The 18414-nt window shown below is 46.5% G+C and overlaps 1 protein-coding gene across 2 annotated transcripts in view; it reads left to right on the top strand.

Moving 5' to 3' along the window:
• LOC144132605 (cytochrome P450 2D15-like) overlaps positions 1–18414 on the top strand; it is a 50963-nt gene that overhangs the window by 12810 nt on the left and 19739 nt on the right. Inside the window, exons 4-6 of one of the 2 annotated variants that reach the window (XM_077665136.1) lie at positions 1987–2093; positions 3537–3652; positions 15140–15398. In XM_077665136.1, coding sequence (XP_077521262.1) covers positions 1987–2093; positions 3537–3652; positions 15140–15398 — 482 coding nt within the window. Of the gene's footprint in view, positions 1–1986; positions 2292–3536; positions 3653–15139; positions 15399–18414 lie in introns of both variants that reach the window. The other variant, XM_077665135.1, reaches the window with a different exon arrangement.

Raw genomic sequence — 18414 nt, 5'->3', positions numbered from 1 at the left:
CCTTTACATTAACTTATGTTCACAGTCTCTGCCCGGAGTTGGTCAGGTGGGGCTCCGTTCGACAGCGTTCGCTGGAAAATTTGAAGGGTTGCGATCGCTTGTGTGCCTTGCCCACACAAAAAAAATACAGGATTCGCGAATGTGTATCTTGAAACAGTGTCATATTATTGCGGGGTGAAATGCATGAGACCGGCTTAAATTAAGCTGCTCTATCATGTCGTTTCTGCTCGGAGCTGTTAACGAAGAAATCTGCCTCTTCGACGTGCAGGATATATCAGCCACTCAGTTATCTGATTACGGAATGAGCAATCGCTCCTAAAAGAGGAGAGAGAGGAGGCGTTTTCTTGAAGCATAAACAAAAAGATAAGGAATCGGGATGACGAACACTCGAAAAGATTGGATGACTTTGTAACTCTCTCTGGCTTCGTGTTCACATGCGCGCGTTCTTAAAAAACGCTGTCTTCTATTCAGCATTTCAACTGTAGACGTTGTTGTTCTCTTGTTAAGCTGCGCGTTAAGTAAAGTACCACACAACAATACCTAGCTACCAACGCTTTCAGAAATAATTGCAGAGATCGCAGCCAAGTATGAAAAAATAACACAGGTGAGATTAAGTGATATAAAAGCAATAGAAGAGTTTATGCAGTAAATAAAAGCTAGTTATATTCTACCCAAAATTGAGAAGTGTATACAGGAAAGACCCGGACATGTAATGAGGAGAAAGATAACTGATGGCTCCTGAAAGTAACGGAGTCCATGTCAAGGGAGGCTACACTTAGCCGGGAACGGAAGGAAATATAGTGGGCTGCTTGGATAATGAAGCCTTCGACGGAAAAAACGAGTCAAATGGCCTAGGACAAGAATAATGGGTTTATCACTAGTGCAGTTGCTCTGGAAGTGCACGCAGTTAGGCTGATTATGCTGTTGATGATTGTAATTGTGCGTTTTGAACAATTTCCTTTCAACAAGAAAATAAAGGGGCCCCGAATATAGAGTCGTAATGGTGTTGGATCACTTCCACAAAAATACTGAGTTCACATCGAAGCGCTTCCCTCTTACTTCCATCCTGAAAAGGTGCTACTATAGCACCGCCAGCGAATACAGGCTAATAGAAGAGGAGGAGACTGAAGGGAGGATCAGATTTAAGTTCGCAGTCCCTTAATACTATTTCCCTGGTAAAAGCTGTTGAGCCATCCTTTTTAACGCGAGAGCGTTAGATCCACGGTGTCAGGTAAAAGTGGTAGGCTTTTAACGTAGTTAAGTCAGCGTGCGAGACGTGTTTAGCGTTTCCCAAACAAACCGCTTCCACCATTACCATTTGCTACCCTTCCTAGCCATATTTTGTACAGTGCTGCTCTGAATATGCAGATCGCTAGCAACCACGCGGTCTGTTCCTCAGCGCTATTCTCGTTAAGTAGTCGTGCTTTACTGACTGATAGCCTTGTCGTCAGTAAAACGTAAATGAGCTACCTTCCCGACTGCTCCGAACCTCCTAATGTCATCATAAATCCAGAAAAATGCAACTGTTCCTTTTCCTCCGCCTACGGGAAGCTCCGGATACATTATTCGGCTCTTGTACACAAATGACATAATGAGACAAGCGAAACGCCGCCTTTATTCCTCCGCGTTAGCAGCTTGAGACCAAGTCTACCACATCTAACCGAGCATCACGCTGGCGTAAATAACAATAAGCTGCCGACGCATCTGTGAAAATCTGGTTGGGAGGGACGAAAGAGTTGTGTTCAAGCGGCATGGCACAGCTTCAAGACACAATCTTTCAGTGTTGAATCGAGAGCGGTAGGAAAGTAGTTGCGCAATGGTTTCTTCGCAGGTGGAGTGCTACCACGTTGAATAGTGTGTCACTGCAAATGTGTGGGGATGCGCATTGTGAGCACCACTGCCAACGACGTCTTAACAAAGTCATCACGCTGGGATTCCTTTTATTCTTGACATGGATTCTATTCTGTTTGCTGCCTTATACACCAGGAGGAGTTGCGTCGCCTGTCGCAGCGCATTGCCGCCTCGAAGGAAGAGCCGCTCTTGGTGGAGGAATACTTTTTGGACAGCTTCGTGAACATCAAGGCCTCGCTCGTGTACGGCGCACACATGACCGGAGACACCACCGAGAGCTATCAGCTGAGAAGCATAGTCAAGAGAGCGCACAAAGCTATCCAAAAAGGGCCGCTATACCAGTTCTGGCCGCGCCTCTTGGTGAAACTTTGCACGATCTTGCCATTTACATTGAACGGTAAAGTGAGAGCGGCACTGAAGGAGCTAGAAGGATTCACAATGTAAGGAAACGAATTTTTTTAGTGTTCTAGTAAGAGTTTGATGTTTAAGAAATTCTAGACGTTGCTGTGGAAAATTTATATAAAGTCTAGAAAACCTAGAAAAACGTTTTTTTTCTACGGCTTTTAACTTTTGGCGCGTCTCTCTGGACACTCAAAATAACCGCCCGAATTGCGCATGTTTGGTGCACCCTACTAATTAACAGTGGCCTTCGGAAATAGTTGCTGTCTGCGGAGGAAGCAGTTTATTGGTCAAAGTTTGCATCTTGAAGGAAGATTGGTTTATAGCTAATGAACTCTAACGTCCAGAAGCGCAGAAGATTTTGGGAGACGAAGTGGTATTACTCGTATTACTCGTATCACAAGCATAATGAATCGGCATAGACGTCTTATTTCTACGCATTGTGAAACTTCTCTGTCATCAATCAATGTTCCTATTACACCTGAAATACTGCCAGCTTGTGTGGGGAAATACCACTGCATTTAATAAGCACAAGATTTACCTGCTTCAGGCAAAAGTTGTACGTGCAATAATTAGCCAGAGTTTCTTCGCCCACAGAGCCGAGCTTTTCAATCAGTGAAGTATGCTGTTATGTACTGTATTATAATGCTCTCCGGATCCTAAAGTTATTTAAAGAAACAAATAATACTAACAAACAAGCTAGCAGTATTTCATTCATTTCAGCGCACCAAAAGGAGCGATGACTTGAAGGCTAACCGGCTGTAGGAATCTACAAGGCTGATGACCAGTGATATCCGTCAGGCAGTGCCACTGACTTTAACCAGCGCACGTCTGTTAGCCTTATATATCAATCCGTTACTACGAGCATTTCAAATTGTCGAATGTCTGGATAAAGATGATTTGTTCTAGCACTACTTTTATAATATAGCGAAAAGGGCTTGTTGGATAGAAGAATAATTGAAGAACACTGTGCAGAACAAGGACACCGTGCAGAATTTTGGTACACCTGCCCAAAGTAGCATTGTTTCATCAGACGAATATCTAAACATTCTCTTTAGTTCGGAAGAAGGAAAAGTGATTTCGTTACCGAATGCTTTCTAACCAGCGCGAATTTGTTCTCTGGCAATGAGTTAGTAACGGAAAAGTTCTGTTGATGCTATAGTGCTGTGTGCTCTTTTCGAATGTCATGTCTAATTTTATTAGTTATAATAATGCGCGAAAAATTCGGGTAAACGGTGAGTTACTGTTTTGGCTCAGTCACTTTCTATGTGCGAATGTCTTCACAGCAAGCAGATCAACGACTACCTGGCGGCCACATCTGAAAAGCCGGATTGTGAATTCATTCGAGCTTACTTGAAGAAGGTAGAGGAAGCAAAAGGTGATCCGAACCCGGTGTTTCAGTGTAAGCTTTTTATGTTGTGTTTGTTTGCAGTCCACGAATTCAGTCAATAATTTCAGTCAGTAATTTTTTTCAGCTGTCAATAACCCAATAATTAATTCTATTCCACTTTCCTTCCAGGCTAGTCCCTTAGAACGTGTTTCAGTGCATAAATATTTAGGCATGATGTTTCACGAAAACCCCCGTTGGTGTTACCATGTAGACCTTGTAACCAGCGAAACCACCCGATACAATGATATACTAAACAAATTTCGCCTCCTTCTCCCAATACATTTGAGGAAGCAACTATATTTTTCCACGGTCCAGTCTCGCGTGCAGTACTGCTTGTTAGTATGGGCAGTAGGCCCGAAAACAAGCATGGAAAAGATGTATATTCTTAAAAAAAAGGCTTGCGTTTCATTCACAATCTATCAAGATATGACTCTGTTTCAGCGTACTTTAAAAGAAGTCAGATATTAAGTGTAACAGCACTCTATAATCAACGACTGTCCGAATATATATACACGCAATACAAAACTGATTGTAGTGCGTTTTTCAATACGTTTACCAATACATACACTAAAGTCAACTTTCTAAAACGTCGTATAAGAACCGGGTATGGTGAGCAGTTAATCACTGGCAAATCACGAACCTTCTCAGCAGTTACCCTTGCATATATAATCTTCTTGAACAATCATCATTCTTGTCATCTTTCAGAAAAAAAAAACTAAATTATATTTTGTGGAACATATGTGATTATTTGTGACCTATTTCTGCTGTGTCCTCGCATTTCTGATTTTGTATCTGTTCGTTTGATGGACATAAAATGTTGTATTTTTTTAAATGAGTTTGTATGTGCAATGTATCCACGACACATGGCTGACAGTTTTTGTTTTGCTCCACCCGCCATCTTGTGTTGCACATGTAATCTGTGGTGCCGAAGGCCCTGTCAGGTAACTTTTACGTCACATTTAGCCTCGGTCCCATGGCAAACTTGTATTTGCTAAAACAATTTCAATAATAATAATAATAAATAATTCCTATAGAATGCGATATGCATTCATGACAATATAGTGAACATTTTTGCAATAGGAAGCTTCTTATTATACCCGCTGCGATGACTCGGTGGCTTTGGCATCCGGTTGCTGTCCTCAAGGTCGCGGGCTCGATCCTGGCCGCGCTGGTCGCATTTCAATGGCAGCGAAACGCTATAGGTTCGTGTACTGTGCGATGTGAGCGCAGTTAATCAACCCCAGGTGGTCGAAATTATCCGCTGCCCTCCACTACTACATACATCATAGCCCGAGTCGCTTTGGGAAATTTAACTCCTTAAACTATAAACCAAACCGTCATACGCTTTTTTTTATTCGAGAAGTGTGCCATGAGGCATAAGTTGAAAAAGGAAAGGGGGGAAGCAATACACGGCATTGAAAGTTAAAAGAAGGAGTGAAGAACCGTTGCGCTGAGGTAGTCGCAGGGGTTGTTAATGAAACGGTTGTCCATTGTCCACTTCACGTAGTCACTTTCGCGGTTCCACCGCAGGTCCACCTCCCTGAGGAGCCGTTTTCTGATAGCAGCCGTCGCTGGGCACGTCCACAACAAGTGCTGCACATCACAAATGTCCGGTGCATGTCATATGCTTCTCGCTGGTTAACCTAGAGCCGTTATAGAGTTACACGAGGTCCTACCTTGGGATCGTGTAAATGTTATCGGTATAAATTGTAGGCGCCCAAAAGTGCACACTCCGCATAGTGCTCTTGCACCTTTCAGGTCCGGAATGTGCCTCTTCCGGTGCACAGTCTGGTGACTGTAAGAAGTTTCAGCCACCCTCCAGCCCCGGTATTTCACTCAATACGCTGCGGTCACCTAGACCCACAAGATATGCTACCCATCTAACCACCTACCTCCCGAAACAACCACTACGCCATTCGCCAGAAGAGCCAGCCATCCACCTACTCATTTTCCGTAGCTTTCCCGCGTGTATCGGTGTCGAATTTTACACGCATACACACAGATTACAGCTTCTTCGCTGAAGGGGGCGAACGTCGAACTGCCATCTCAGACAAGGTTCGTGCTAGGTAGGCCGTTAGGGAGAATCAGCATTTTGGAGCCGCCGACTACGCGTGAGGTTTGCTACTAATGACTGCGCTCGCCAAATCTTTTGACTGAGCTGTGGCGCAATTCTTTGATTCTATTTCTAGTTCGCTTATTCACCAGGGCGCACTTCCACAATTAACAGAGCACTGTCAGCTTCCAATGGCTGATGTTTGGCTGTATGCACATGTGCAAACGAGACAGCATGCGTCTCTTCGCTTGAGAGACGCGGGATTCTTCGAAAAGCGTCAGATATTGTTCACAAACGCATTGTCAGGTTCATAGACAGGCACTATAAAGAGATGATATGAGCGATCGTGTCTGCAGGGCGTGGTGTGCTGTTATTTCTCGTTCTATATTGGGGCACCGGCAAAAGGCACAACAGAAGCAGCAACAAAAGTGCACTTCGAAATAGGGTTCCTGTTTTCACTTTTTTCTGGATATTACTTTTTAGCCATCTTTTGTTTTCACCCTTAGGTCTTGGTCTATTAGTTTTTCTTGACGGTTGTGTGGTGAAATGGAGGACAGCTTGGTGAAATCAGGTTTCACGGGAGTAAAGTGATATTCATTTCTTTCTGACTGGCGGGCATATTCTTTTCTTTTTTTTCAATTTTGTTCGTCCAATACTATTTGTTTGTACCCATTTAAATCATATTGCAGCGGGTAGACGACGACAATGAGCAATTGAACGAGTGGAAGCAGACGAAGACGACAATGAAGTTCCTTGAGGAGAAGAAGAAGAAGAAGACTGTGTTCTCGGTGCGGTATGTGCCATATACCTGGGGTGAAGAAGAAGAAGAAGAAGAAGACGTTCTCGGTGCCATGTGCCATGCTTACTAAGGAGAAGTAGAAGTAGTTGTCAGTGCTGCTCGCAACTGTTCTCCTCGCTTGTGCGTAAATAACTAAATACAGTCTTTCCCGCAACATATTTGGTGGAAGTGAGGCTTTCTCCTGCGCCTGCTGACGACGGAGCTCCGGAGCGGCCGCCAGCTGCCTTCGCTCACCGTGACCCAACACGCCTTCCAGCAAATATCGCCATCGGCCATACCATCGCTCTTTCTTTCTTTCTTTCTTTCTTTCTTTCTTTCTTTCTTTCTTTCTTTCTTTCTTTCTTTCTTTCTTTCTTTCTTTCTTTCTTTCTTTCTTTCTTTCTTTCTTTCTTTCCTTCTTTCTTTCTTTCTTTCTTTCTTTCTTTCTTTCTTTCTTTCTTTCTTCCCCTCGTGACCCTGGTACATTTTCTGGCACCGACAACGTTCATGTGTACGACTGAATCCACATGTACAACCGCTGGGACCCGACCCTTATGCTCGCGAATGTCATCTTTTATTTGAAAGACACCGCCCGAGTCTGGTACGAAACTCACGAAGATGATTTCAATAGCTGGGACGTCTGCAAGCATAAACTGCTCGAACTGTTTGTACGGCCGCTCGGCCGAACACTTGCCGGTTAGAGGGACCTTGCATCCCGAGTTCAAGCTTCTACAGAATCCTAACGTTTCATACATTCAGGACGTGTTTTCCATCTGCCAAAAAGTTGATAATAACATGACGGAATCTGACAATTTGGACCACGTGTTGAAGAAAATCGCCGACGATGCCTGCAACTTGCTCGTCTACAAGAACTGCACTAATGTCGACGGCATTACTAAGGAATGTCGCCTCTTCGAGGAAGCCAAAAGCAGGCGTATTAGCCAGCCGTACACACGCCTCCCCATCACGGCTGCGACCTTCTTATGTGAATACCTGCTGCGCTGGCAAAGTCCAGCGTCTCCAGAAAATGTGACCCACATCATTCGACGCGGACTTGAAGCTGTGTCCCCTGCCTCCCTGCATCTACGTGATGGTGACAACCACTTTCCCCCATCTCTCTGGTACAAGCCATCGTCCACCAAGAGCGTGCAACCCTTGGTCAAGCCCGTCAGCCCCGTACGTCCTTCACCACCACCTGAAATCACTGCACTTGCTCCTGGACGACCTTCGTACTTCATGCCACGTCGACGTAACCGCAACAAATGGAGGACAACCGACGACAGGCCCATTTAATTCCTCTGCCAATGCATTGGCCACATCTCCCGTCACTGTCGCACTTATTGGTCTCTTCCACCATGGAAGATATTAAGTGAGTAAACAGCGCCCGCGCCGCTCTCAAATAGAGTCTCCTAGTTTACAGAAGTGCAACGAGATGGTTGCTCGCTAGACGGCCCGGGCCGTAGTGAGAGGCGTCGCTTTTCTATGAGGAATGCGCGCTTTCTGAACGCCATTTTCCCGAAACCTGTTGCTGATAAAAAGAACACTTTTGCCGCTTTCTTTCTGTACCCCTTCGTTGCTAACTGCAGTTTTGTGAAGCGGCGGCTTCGCGCTGCTTTAGGCACTGATCTCCACTAGGGGGCTGGATGCCGCATAGGGCGCCCGAAAGTGAAGCCACCGGAAGTTGGGCAGTATATTCCGGAAGTCAGCCTTTGGCAGTGCATGAAAACGGACCTCAGCACGGTTTTTCTGTTTTATTTTCCGTTTTCCACTTAGCACCTTGTCTTTTCGACGTTCTCGTCTTTTTTCATGACAATGACTACCTGTTGCGCCGTCAACTGCATGAGGAGAGCAGCAAAGTATTCTGGAAAGACGTTCCAAAAATAAGGGTCCATTGCATCGCTATGGGACTACACTAGCAGACGACAGAACGTGGCCATTTATACCGAATTATGTTTAGACCGAACCGCACTGAGGGCGAGGCCACAATCGGGTGAGGTGCCGTCGGTGTTCTGGTGGTTCAAATTAGCGCGTCCAAAAGGTATATCGGTACTGCTTTTTCGACGGAACGTATCAAGTACTGTTCTGAACTGCCGCAAATTATGCCTGAATGGTTTTTATTCGTGGTGCTTGGTGCAGTTGACTTCTCACAGCGCTTGTCACATGCGCGGCTGCATTCGTCTTTCTCGTCAGTCGTTTCTCTCGTGCTGTGTAGAAATGTCGCTGTGCGATACAGTTAGATTAAAAACACGCATGGAAGGCAAATGGCACACTAAAGCGATGCACATCACATGTCATCGATGAGAAGAGACATCGTCCGCCACCAACCCGAAATTGAAACAGCGGCAGCTGTATAACGAGGTGCTCTTCGAGTGACTGGATTTGTGCGCCATTGCCTGTTCTTTGCTACACGAAAATTTGTTTTTAAGATGGCCTAGACTGATCGTCGTTCCACTACTTACGCGAATTACGCTCGTAAGACAAGAACCATATCATAAAATAGTGTTTAATGCGCGTACCCCTTTGCCGCAGGTTGGTGAGACCTGCATGCCTGTTTTCTTTGGTTCCTCCGAAATTACAGGGTTCCCTAAGCAATGCACGCATTTCTCGCACTTTACACGAAAACGACGCGAAAAATTGAGAACGGAAGGACGAAAGACGAGACTTTTTGCATTGAAATACGCAGCAGACACCGAACTTCCGGGACATGCCATCCAACTTCCGGTGGCTTCACTTGCGCCCACTTGAGAAAGCGGAAATGCGGCATCCAGCCACCTGTGGAGATCAGTGGGTTTAGGTGAAGGCGAAGAAGGCGATAGTTCTTGCGGGTTTTTTGAACCCGGTTCACGAATAAGTGCCGCACTCAGCTTGCTTAAAGTGCCACGACGATGCTACTGACGACAGCGCAAAAAACAGATCATGCCATGCGAACGGCTGTTGTGACGTAAACGAGCCGTGCGATATCTGCATGGTTGCTATCACCATGGGATAGTTCATCTATGTTTTCTTTCTTCCGGCGATGTTTCACCGCTTCATCGACACGGACGCTGCGATGAGCGGCCCGGTTCGGATGACGCGGCTGGTACTTTATCTGGTCGCTTGCGGCCAGTGCGTCGCCCGCACAGTGTCCTCACCTATATATCTTACACCGTGTTCCCGTCGTAGCACTTAGTCCTCTAAGCTCTCACCGCAACGAAGAAACAGCCCAGCCACTTCACGCCCTTCCAGTCCAGCAGAGTGCTGCAGTTGACGGACAGATTTCCCGCTCCAGCCGCTCCCCGTCCTCCCTGCGTCGGCAGGCTCGTTTGCCCCAACGCCGTCGCTTGTCTCCTGGCCCCTACGGATGCTCGCAAGCGAAAAACTAAACGCTGCAGTGTCTGGAGGTGATGCTGCAGTACAGCCCTAGTCCTAAAATCCTTGCTTAGCCCTCCGCGCACCCCAAAATTTGCTCGACATTCATGTAGATGGAGTCCCTCTGAAAGCCCTGATTGATACGGGCGCACACGTATCTGTCATGAGATCAACTCTACGACGCCGCCTCATGAAAATACTGACCCCTGATCCTACAGCCATTCTCAGCGTTGCCTTCAGCGGAACGCCTCCTGTGGTATGACTATACACAACCCGTGTGACCATATCCGGCCGCCATACACCGGTTCTATTCTTTGTTCCGGACCAGTGCCCTCATGAAATCATTATTGGCCTCAACTTTCCTGTCTGAGCATTCAGCTCTCCTCAACTGCGCCACCAGTGTCCTTCAGCTTGACCTTGCCCTTTTTGCTGAGTCGCCGTACCCAGATATACTTCGTCTTTGTGCTGTCGACTTTGTCCGTTTTCCTCAAGCCGCAACTTAAATTTCTTATCTGTTCCCCCTGTCCCTTATGGTCCTACGTAGCCACTCCGGACCTTGACGTCGCCCTCACGCGAAGTATTAAGCTTGCGCACACTGTCTTTACAATGTCGACAAGCCGTGCGTTCTTTCCGGTCCTTCACTTTGGCTCGTTTATCCAACCACTTCCGCAAGGCATCTCACTCACCACGCTGTGCTCTGCTGCCGAATGTGTCACATCAGTGGTGGAAAGCTGCTTACCTCCACTCATGAATGCCTGTTGCTTGCGGCCACATCAGCAGAGCAACAAAAGAACGGTTGACGATTACGCCGTAATGGTCGCTTCTGACCTACTGCCTAAGCAAGCTCACGATTTTAGGTGCCTCTTATCATCTTTTCGGGGAAACTTCGACTTTGTTGCCCCTGTTTTGGCTCGTACCTCTGTGGTGACGCATCGCATAAACACCGGCGATGCCGCTACTCTCCATAGACGTCCGTACCGAGTGTGCAGCGCTGCACGCACAGTCATAAATGAAGAGCTGGACAAGATGCTCGCAAAAGACATCAACGAATCTCGTCAACCTCTTGGTCTTCACTAGTTGTCCTGGTAAAAAATGTAGAACGGCAGCTGACGCTTCTGAGTTGATTACCGGCATCTCAACCACATCACAAAAGAGTACGTATATCTTCTCCCGAGGATCGATGATGCATTAGATTGCCTCCACGGCGCCAAATATTTCTCTTACCAAATAGTTCTGTTACCTAGACGATGTTGTAATTTTCTCGCCTACTTTTGCAACGCACCTCGAAAGCACAGCATTCTGACAGTGTTCCGTAACGCCGGACTCCAACTGAACTCATCGAAATGAAAATTCGGTCGCCACCGACTCACTGTTCTCGGACTCTTGTTGACGCTTCTGGTGTACGCGCAGATCCAGTCAAAATTGAAGCCGTGAAGGACTTTCGTCTTCCTAAGTCGTCGAAGGATGTGAGCAGCTTTGTCGGCTTGTGCTCGTATTTTTTTCGTTTTATCAAAGATTTCGCCGGCGTCGCTCGCCCCCTCACCGACCTTTTTAACAACGATACCCTCTTTAACTGGGGCCCTGCTCAAGAGCACTCATTTTCCTCCCTCGTTCATTTGCAGATCGACAACTCCGCCCATCTTAGCCCATTTTGACCCGTCGTGTCCCACAGAGGCTCGCACCGACGTCTCCGGATATGGGATCGGTGCCGTGCTAGCCCAACGTCAACGCAGTCAAGATCGAGTCATAGATTATGCCAGCCGCCTACTTTCCTCCGCAGAACAAAATTACTCCATTACTGAACGCGAACGTCTCACCCTTGTCCGGGCAGTAGCTAAATTCAGACCCTACCTGTTCGGCCGATAATTGGCTGTTGTCAATGATCACCACGCTCTTTACCGGCTGTCTTCACTAAAAGATCCCACTGGTCGCCTTGGTCGCTGTGCGTTGCGCCCCCAAGAATATTCATACTCCATCGTGTACAAGTGAGGGCGTCATCACTAGGACGCTGGCTGTTTATCCCGATACCCTGTGGAGCCACCTGACCTAGAAGACGCTTGTACCCTGCACTGCCACTTAGCCATATCTGATCTCAGCGATATCGCCAACGAATAGCGCTACGACTCATCTTTACAACCTATCTTTGATGGCCTCCGCTCTGAAAACCGACCTCCGTCTATGGAACTTTGTGCTCCAGCATGGCATTTTGTATCGGAGCAACCTAAGATCTGATGCTTCTCCGCTGCTCCTCGTCATACCCCAACATCTACGCTCTTCTGTCCTTGAAGAATTGGCCGATTTGCCGACAGCCGGCCACCTTGGCGTGTACCGCACGTACGCTCGGGTGCGGCACCGCTTCTTTTGGCCTGTTCTGCATCGTTCCGTCAAGCGTTTCGTTGCCGCTTGTGACCTGTGTGAACGATGGAAAAGGCCCTACACTTTGACTGCCGGTCTTCTACAACCCGTCGACGTACCTCCGGTATCCTTTCACTGTGTTGACCTCGACCTTCTTGGCCCTTTTCCCACGTCCCTATCCTGCAACAAGTGGATCGCGGTCGCAAATGGTTATACGACTCGGTACGCCATCACGTGTGCTTTGCCTACGAGCTGCGCTACCGATGTCGCCGATTTTCGCCTACAAGATGTCATTCTTCACCATGGCGCCCCTCGTCAACTGCTCACAAACTGCGGCGTTATTTCGTGTCCAGAATAATTAATGACATTCTTCGTTCGTGTGCCACGCAGCACCAGCTCGCGATAGCCTACCATCCACAAACCAATGGGCTTACGGAAATGCTAAATTGCACGCTCACCGACATATTAGCAATGTACGTCTCGCCAGACCACCGAGATTGGGACGCAGCCGTGCCTTATGTGACGGTTGCGTATAAATCTTCACGGCATCACACAACAGGCTATCCCCCTTTCTAAATTTTGTTTGGTAAGCACCTCACCTTGCCGTTGGACACGCTCATGCTGCCTTCATCAATCCCCACCACTGCTTACGCTCAGGACGCCATCGCCCAGGCCATGCTGGCGCGCCAAATAGCCCGTATTCGGCTCCGTGCCTCACAAGCTTCCCAGAAGTCCGCCTACGACCGCCATCACCGGGCGGTCGAATATAACCCCGGATCACTCGTCCTACTATAGACGTCGTCACGCAGCGTCGGTCTCTCCGAGAAGCTCCTTTCTCAGCACCGTGGCCCTTACCGTGTGGTGCGCCGTGTCACCGACGTGAACTATGAACTTGCTCCCCTTGCGTGATCGCCATCGTCCTCCGGCCCCTCCACCGACGTCGTCCACGTATGCCGCCTTAAGCCTCATCACGACGCTCATACGTCGCCATTCTAACGCCCCGACGACGTTTTATCAGGCGGGGGTCCTGAAGCGGGTAAACGACGATGATATTGAACGAGTGAATGAGTGGACGAAGACGAAGACGACAACGAAGTTCTGGCTTTGTTTTGAGTGCTACTTATTTCACTTGTGTAAATAACTGAAATAACTGTAAATATATTCTTTCTCGCAACAAAATCCCAAATGTATACCTGTGAATACCTTTATTTCAGGGCGATAATGCATTGACTTGTGGTATATTCATTGCATAATGTCAAGACACGTTTAGTACAGTGGTTAAAAGTAAAGGAAATTTACTTTTCTAGCTGAGGGTTGTCATTCTTTAGCATTACAGTGCTTTGAAGGGAGACCTTGTACGATTACTGAATTATATCAGTATGATAGTTGGAAGAGCCAGTTATGAATACTGTTTAATTATGGGGAGATTTCATAGCTCGGCAGCTAATCTGTTAAGGGCACACACTGGCAGCCGTATGTTCGCTACGTGATAGAGCCAAATTTTCCTGCACAGTTATGAGTGCCGCGTCGCATCGCATCATGTGATTCGAGACTGGTGTGGCATAGTCGAGCGTACCGGTTACTGGTAGCCTCCACTGCACTATGTCATTTCGCCTGGATATTTTTGTAGGCATAAGCGAGATTGATCTTATTATCATACCGCTGCTATTAAACAATGTGTGAGTTCGATAAAAAAGTTTTTAAGAGGAAGGCCAAATAATAATAATAATAATAATAATAATAATAATAATAATAATAATAATAATAATAATAATAATATTAATAATAATAATAATAATAATAATAATAATAATAATAATAATAATATTAATAATAATAATAATAATAATAATAATATTAATAATAATAATAATAATAATAATAATAACAACAATAATAATAATAATAATATTAATAATAATAATAATAATAATAATAATAATAATAATAATAATAATAATAATAATAATAATAATAATAATAATAATAATAATAATAATAATAATAATAATAATTTTTAATAGTGCAATGTGGAACATATGCACTATGGTACTGACACAAAACGGTGAGCGTCTGCATATGCACGGCTCATTTCACTACACTGTACCTTTGTCTTAAACGTTTCGATACTGATTTCTTTTGTTGTCCAGAAATGATGATAATAATAATAATTGGTTTTGGGGGGAAAGGAAATGGCGCAGTATCTGTCTCGCATATCGGCGGACACCTGAACCGCACCGTAAGGGAAGGGATAAAGGAGGTAGTGAAAGAAGAAAGGAATAAAAGTGCTGTATTGGATGACTCCGGAATAATTTCGGCCACCTGGGGATCATTAACGTGCACTGACATCGCACAGCACACGGGCGCCTTAGCGTTTTGCCTCCACAAAAACGCGGCCACCGCGGTCGGGTCCGAACCCGGGAACTCCGGATCAGAAGCCGAGCGCCCTGATCACTGAGCCACCGCGGCGGGTGAAGGCCAAAATGCAAACTCCGTTTTTCAAGATGAAGACATAGAAAACACCCTAGCGCGCAACCTTCAATGAAAAGGCTCGAACATTACGCTCTGTTGCCAAAGCTTTGTTGCTACGGTAAACACTACGATATAAAGTACAGTTCGACGTTCATAATGAGGGCAAAGTAAGCAATTTTAACACTTTTTTTTGTGTACTAAAGAACAGATATAAGTGTTATTATCAATACCCATGACAAATATTGCACATTTGTGAACCTACATGCACACTGAGACAGTATTAAAGCAAGGCCTGATCACTGTCACCTTTTGTGATAGATTTGTCCAGATTAAGAAAAATTCATTTTTCTCTTTACATTTTACAAGACCGAGTCGACGTTGCTTTTGAATGTAACACGTATTCAATTCAAAGGTCGCGCTTGCAGGAGGTTTACTCGATGACTGTGCTAAGTAGCGTTTGCTGCTCGCAACGTGATGTCCCATTTCTTTGCAGACCGGTATCTGGTGGGGAATATAAATAGCGTAATCCTTGGCGGCATATTTGGCCCGACCCGCTCCATAGTAGCGCACATGGTTTTACTTGGGGCACTCCGACACAGAGTTCAAGACCGAGTGCAGCAAGAAATCGACGAAGTAATAGGTGCCAGCAGAACACCCACGTGGGAAGACCGAAAAAGAATGCCGTTCACTATGGCCTGCATCTGGGAGATGGAACGATGGAATAAGAACTCCGGTTTTGACCTGCCACGCACGTGAGTATAGCTCGAAGGTTGCAACTACAATTTAGGAGCACCTACCGCAGTTAAGCTGCGGAATAACATGATCCTGGGGAAGGATAGAATAGCCAACAAGGCTCCAACCAATCTCAATGAATAATCAGTAACGGAGCTGACTGTATATTTTAATAAATGCTGGAATGAAGGCACGGTCCCACAAGCATAGAAGGAGGCAGAAGTGAAACGGATACCGAAGCTCAGGAAAAAATTAGGAATTGCAAACCTCAGGCCGATATCACTGACATCATGCGTGGAAAGATAATAGAACACGTCACCCTGAAAGGACTGAAGACTGCAAAGACGCGTTGAAGAAGGCGGCATGCTTTCAGACACGATGTTTGAATTCCGACCACAAATATCCACACAGGATATATTAAAACACTTAAAGAATAGTTGAAAAAAGGTAACAAAACAACAACCAAGGCAAAGTTTGGCATTAGACGTTAAGGGGGCATTCGATGATGTCAAACATGAAGCCATATTGCAGAAATTAGAAAGCGCAATATGTGACAGAAGAATATGTGACTACACTATAGATTTTCTTAGCCACAGAACGGCAAATATATCCATAGAGGAAATGAGGTGAGAACAAATCCAGCTAGGCAGCAGGGGCAAACTGCAAGGGGTAGTTCTGTCGCCCATCCTACGCAATATAGCGACGAGGAACTTGTCAGCTAAACTTGTACGAAAAGAGTCGGTTAGACACGTACTGTACGCCGACGACATCATAATCTGGACGAGTACCCGGTACGACGCAGGTATCCAAGAAACGTTACAAGCAGTTTACGTGGTGCAGCAGTACACAAAGACATGCGAACTCGAGTGCTCGCCACAAAAGTCCGAATTAATACTTATTAGAAAAGGTAAACGCACGCAGGAAGACGAAATCAATATTCAGGTACAAATCAAAGGAGAACGAATAGGAATATCCAGCACCGTTATGATACTGGGCGTGCACATCCAAGCGGATGCAGGAAACCTCACGTAACTAAAAAAACTCACCGGCACCACACATCAAGTATAATGACAGATAAAGCGAAGCATGAACAGGAAACATGGGATTAAGGAAAAGGATTCGGTTAAGTTGACACAGGCATTTATTATTACCAGAATCACGTGCGTAATGCCGTAAATGGCGCTAAAAACCAATGAGAGAGAGAATATCAATGCCCTCATCAGCAAAGCATATAAGGAGGCGCTCGGTCTACCTACAGGTAAGTAAATATCGAAGCTACTAGCACTAGGCTTACAAAACACATTCGAGGAACTAATGGAGGCCCATCTTGTCCCACAAATCGAGAGGATGCCGACAGCACGAACTGGAAAGAAAGTAGTGGAAACGCTTGGCATGAAGTCATTATAGCAGAATCAGAAAGAGGACGTCCCCAAGAAATTCAGGGAAAGAATAAAAATCTCGCAGATACAAAAAAAAAACATGCATCCCGAATAGCACAAATCAAGAAGAGCAGAAAGAGCGAGATACATTCAGGAGGCATACAAAAATGGCAGGAGGTGCATTCACGGTTGCGGTAGAATACAAAAAGAAAGAGGCCATGGCTGCGATAGTGGTAGATAACAGCCTTAACATCGGAAGGCCTGTAACCCTTCAACCGGAGGAAGCTTAGGAGATAGCAATTGCACTTGCCATAACAGATCCAAATAATCAGATGGTGATAACAGACTCGCATCCTGCAAAAACCTCGTCAAAGGGATAGTTGCCAAGAAGGCAGCAACAATGCTGAAGCAAACTTCTAAAACGGTAGAAATGGTCACCGAAATATAGACACCTGCTCACGAGAGTCTTCGAGGTAACAATGTACCCAAGTTGCAGTCCGAGAACTTGCTCAAAGGGCTTATGCGAGGTTGGTGAGGAAACGAAGGAACGACTAACCACATATCGGGAAGTATTACAGTATCACAGACTAGAAAGGTAAAGATACCCACAGACTAACAAAGAACTTACTAAGGAGGAAGAAGTGTTGCGCAAACTAGAAACTAATATATACCCACGTCTCAGCTTTCTGCGTAGGATACATCCCACGTTGTGATCAGACAAATGCCCATTTTGTGAGGAATACTCGAATATGTTTCATATTGATACGTGGCGGCTAGAAGCAGCAGTAGAAAGAGCAGAGGTAACCTGCTCCGCGAGGAACCGATGGCTTGGAGTAGACTCTCAGCACACAAGCGCGCACCTCAGCGTCTTCTTCGTTACCAACCACTTCGTCGTCCTCCCAGCGTCCGTAGCATGACCCCCCCTCGCGGCAAAAGCACCGTCCCGGTGCGCACTACACAGGCCAGCTAGACGGCGAGTTGTAAGGTTTGAGGCGGGACACATGGACGATGTCGGTGCGGGGTGCAGCGGCCGGAGATGGCGGATGTAGCGGGGTGATCTCGTACGTCACCGCGGTCACCGGACGTACGACCCGATAAGGGCCTGTATATCGGGGGAGCAGTTTTTCACAAAGGCCCACACGGCGGGAAGGGATCCAGAGTAACAAAAGGGAGCCAGGAGAGTAGGTGACTTCATGATGGTGACAGTCATGACGTCGTTTCTGATTGACTTGGGGGGCCGACAGCCGCTGGCGGGCGACAAGACGGGCAGCGTGGGCGCGAGCGATGGCGTCCCGAGCGTAAGGACTCGTGGAGGCGGTGGCGGGCAGTACACTGTCGAAGGGCTGCAAAGGATCGCGGCCAAAGAGAAGGTAAAAAGGGGAGAAACCGGCTGTATCGTGACGCGTAGAATTGTAGGCGAATGTAACAAATGGGAGGCTAATATCCCAGTCGCGGTGATGGTCGGAGACGTGCATGGAAATCATGTAGGTGAGGGTGCGGTTCAGACGTTCAGTGAGGCCGTTCGTCTGCGGATGGTAGGCCGTGGCGAATTGATGACGGACTGAGCAGGAGCGGAGGAGTTCGGCGACCACTTTGGAACGAAAGCAGCGACCGCGATCGGTGAGGAGGTGACGGGGAGCAGCGTGGTGGAGTATGA

Source organism: Amblyomma americanum, chromosome 5, assembly GCF_052857255.1.
Source record: "Amblyomma americanum isolate KBUSLIRL-KWMA chromosome 5, ASM5285725v1, whole genome shotgun sequence".
In the NCBI taxonomy this organism is placed as follows: domain Eukaryota; kingdom Metazoa; phylum Arthropoda; class Arachnida; order Ixodida; family Ixodidae; genus Amblyomma; species Amblyomma americanum.
This window is presented reverse-complemented; position numbering and strand designations above follow the sequence as displayed.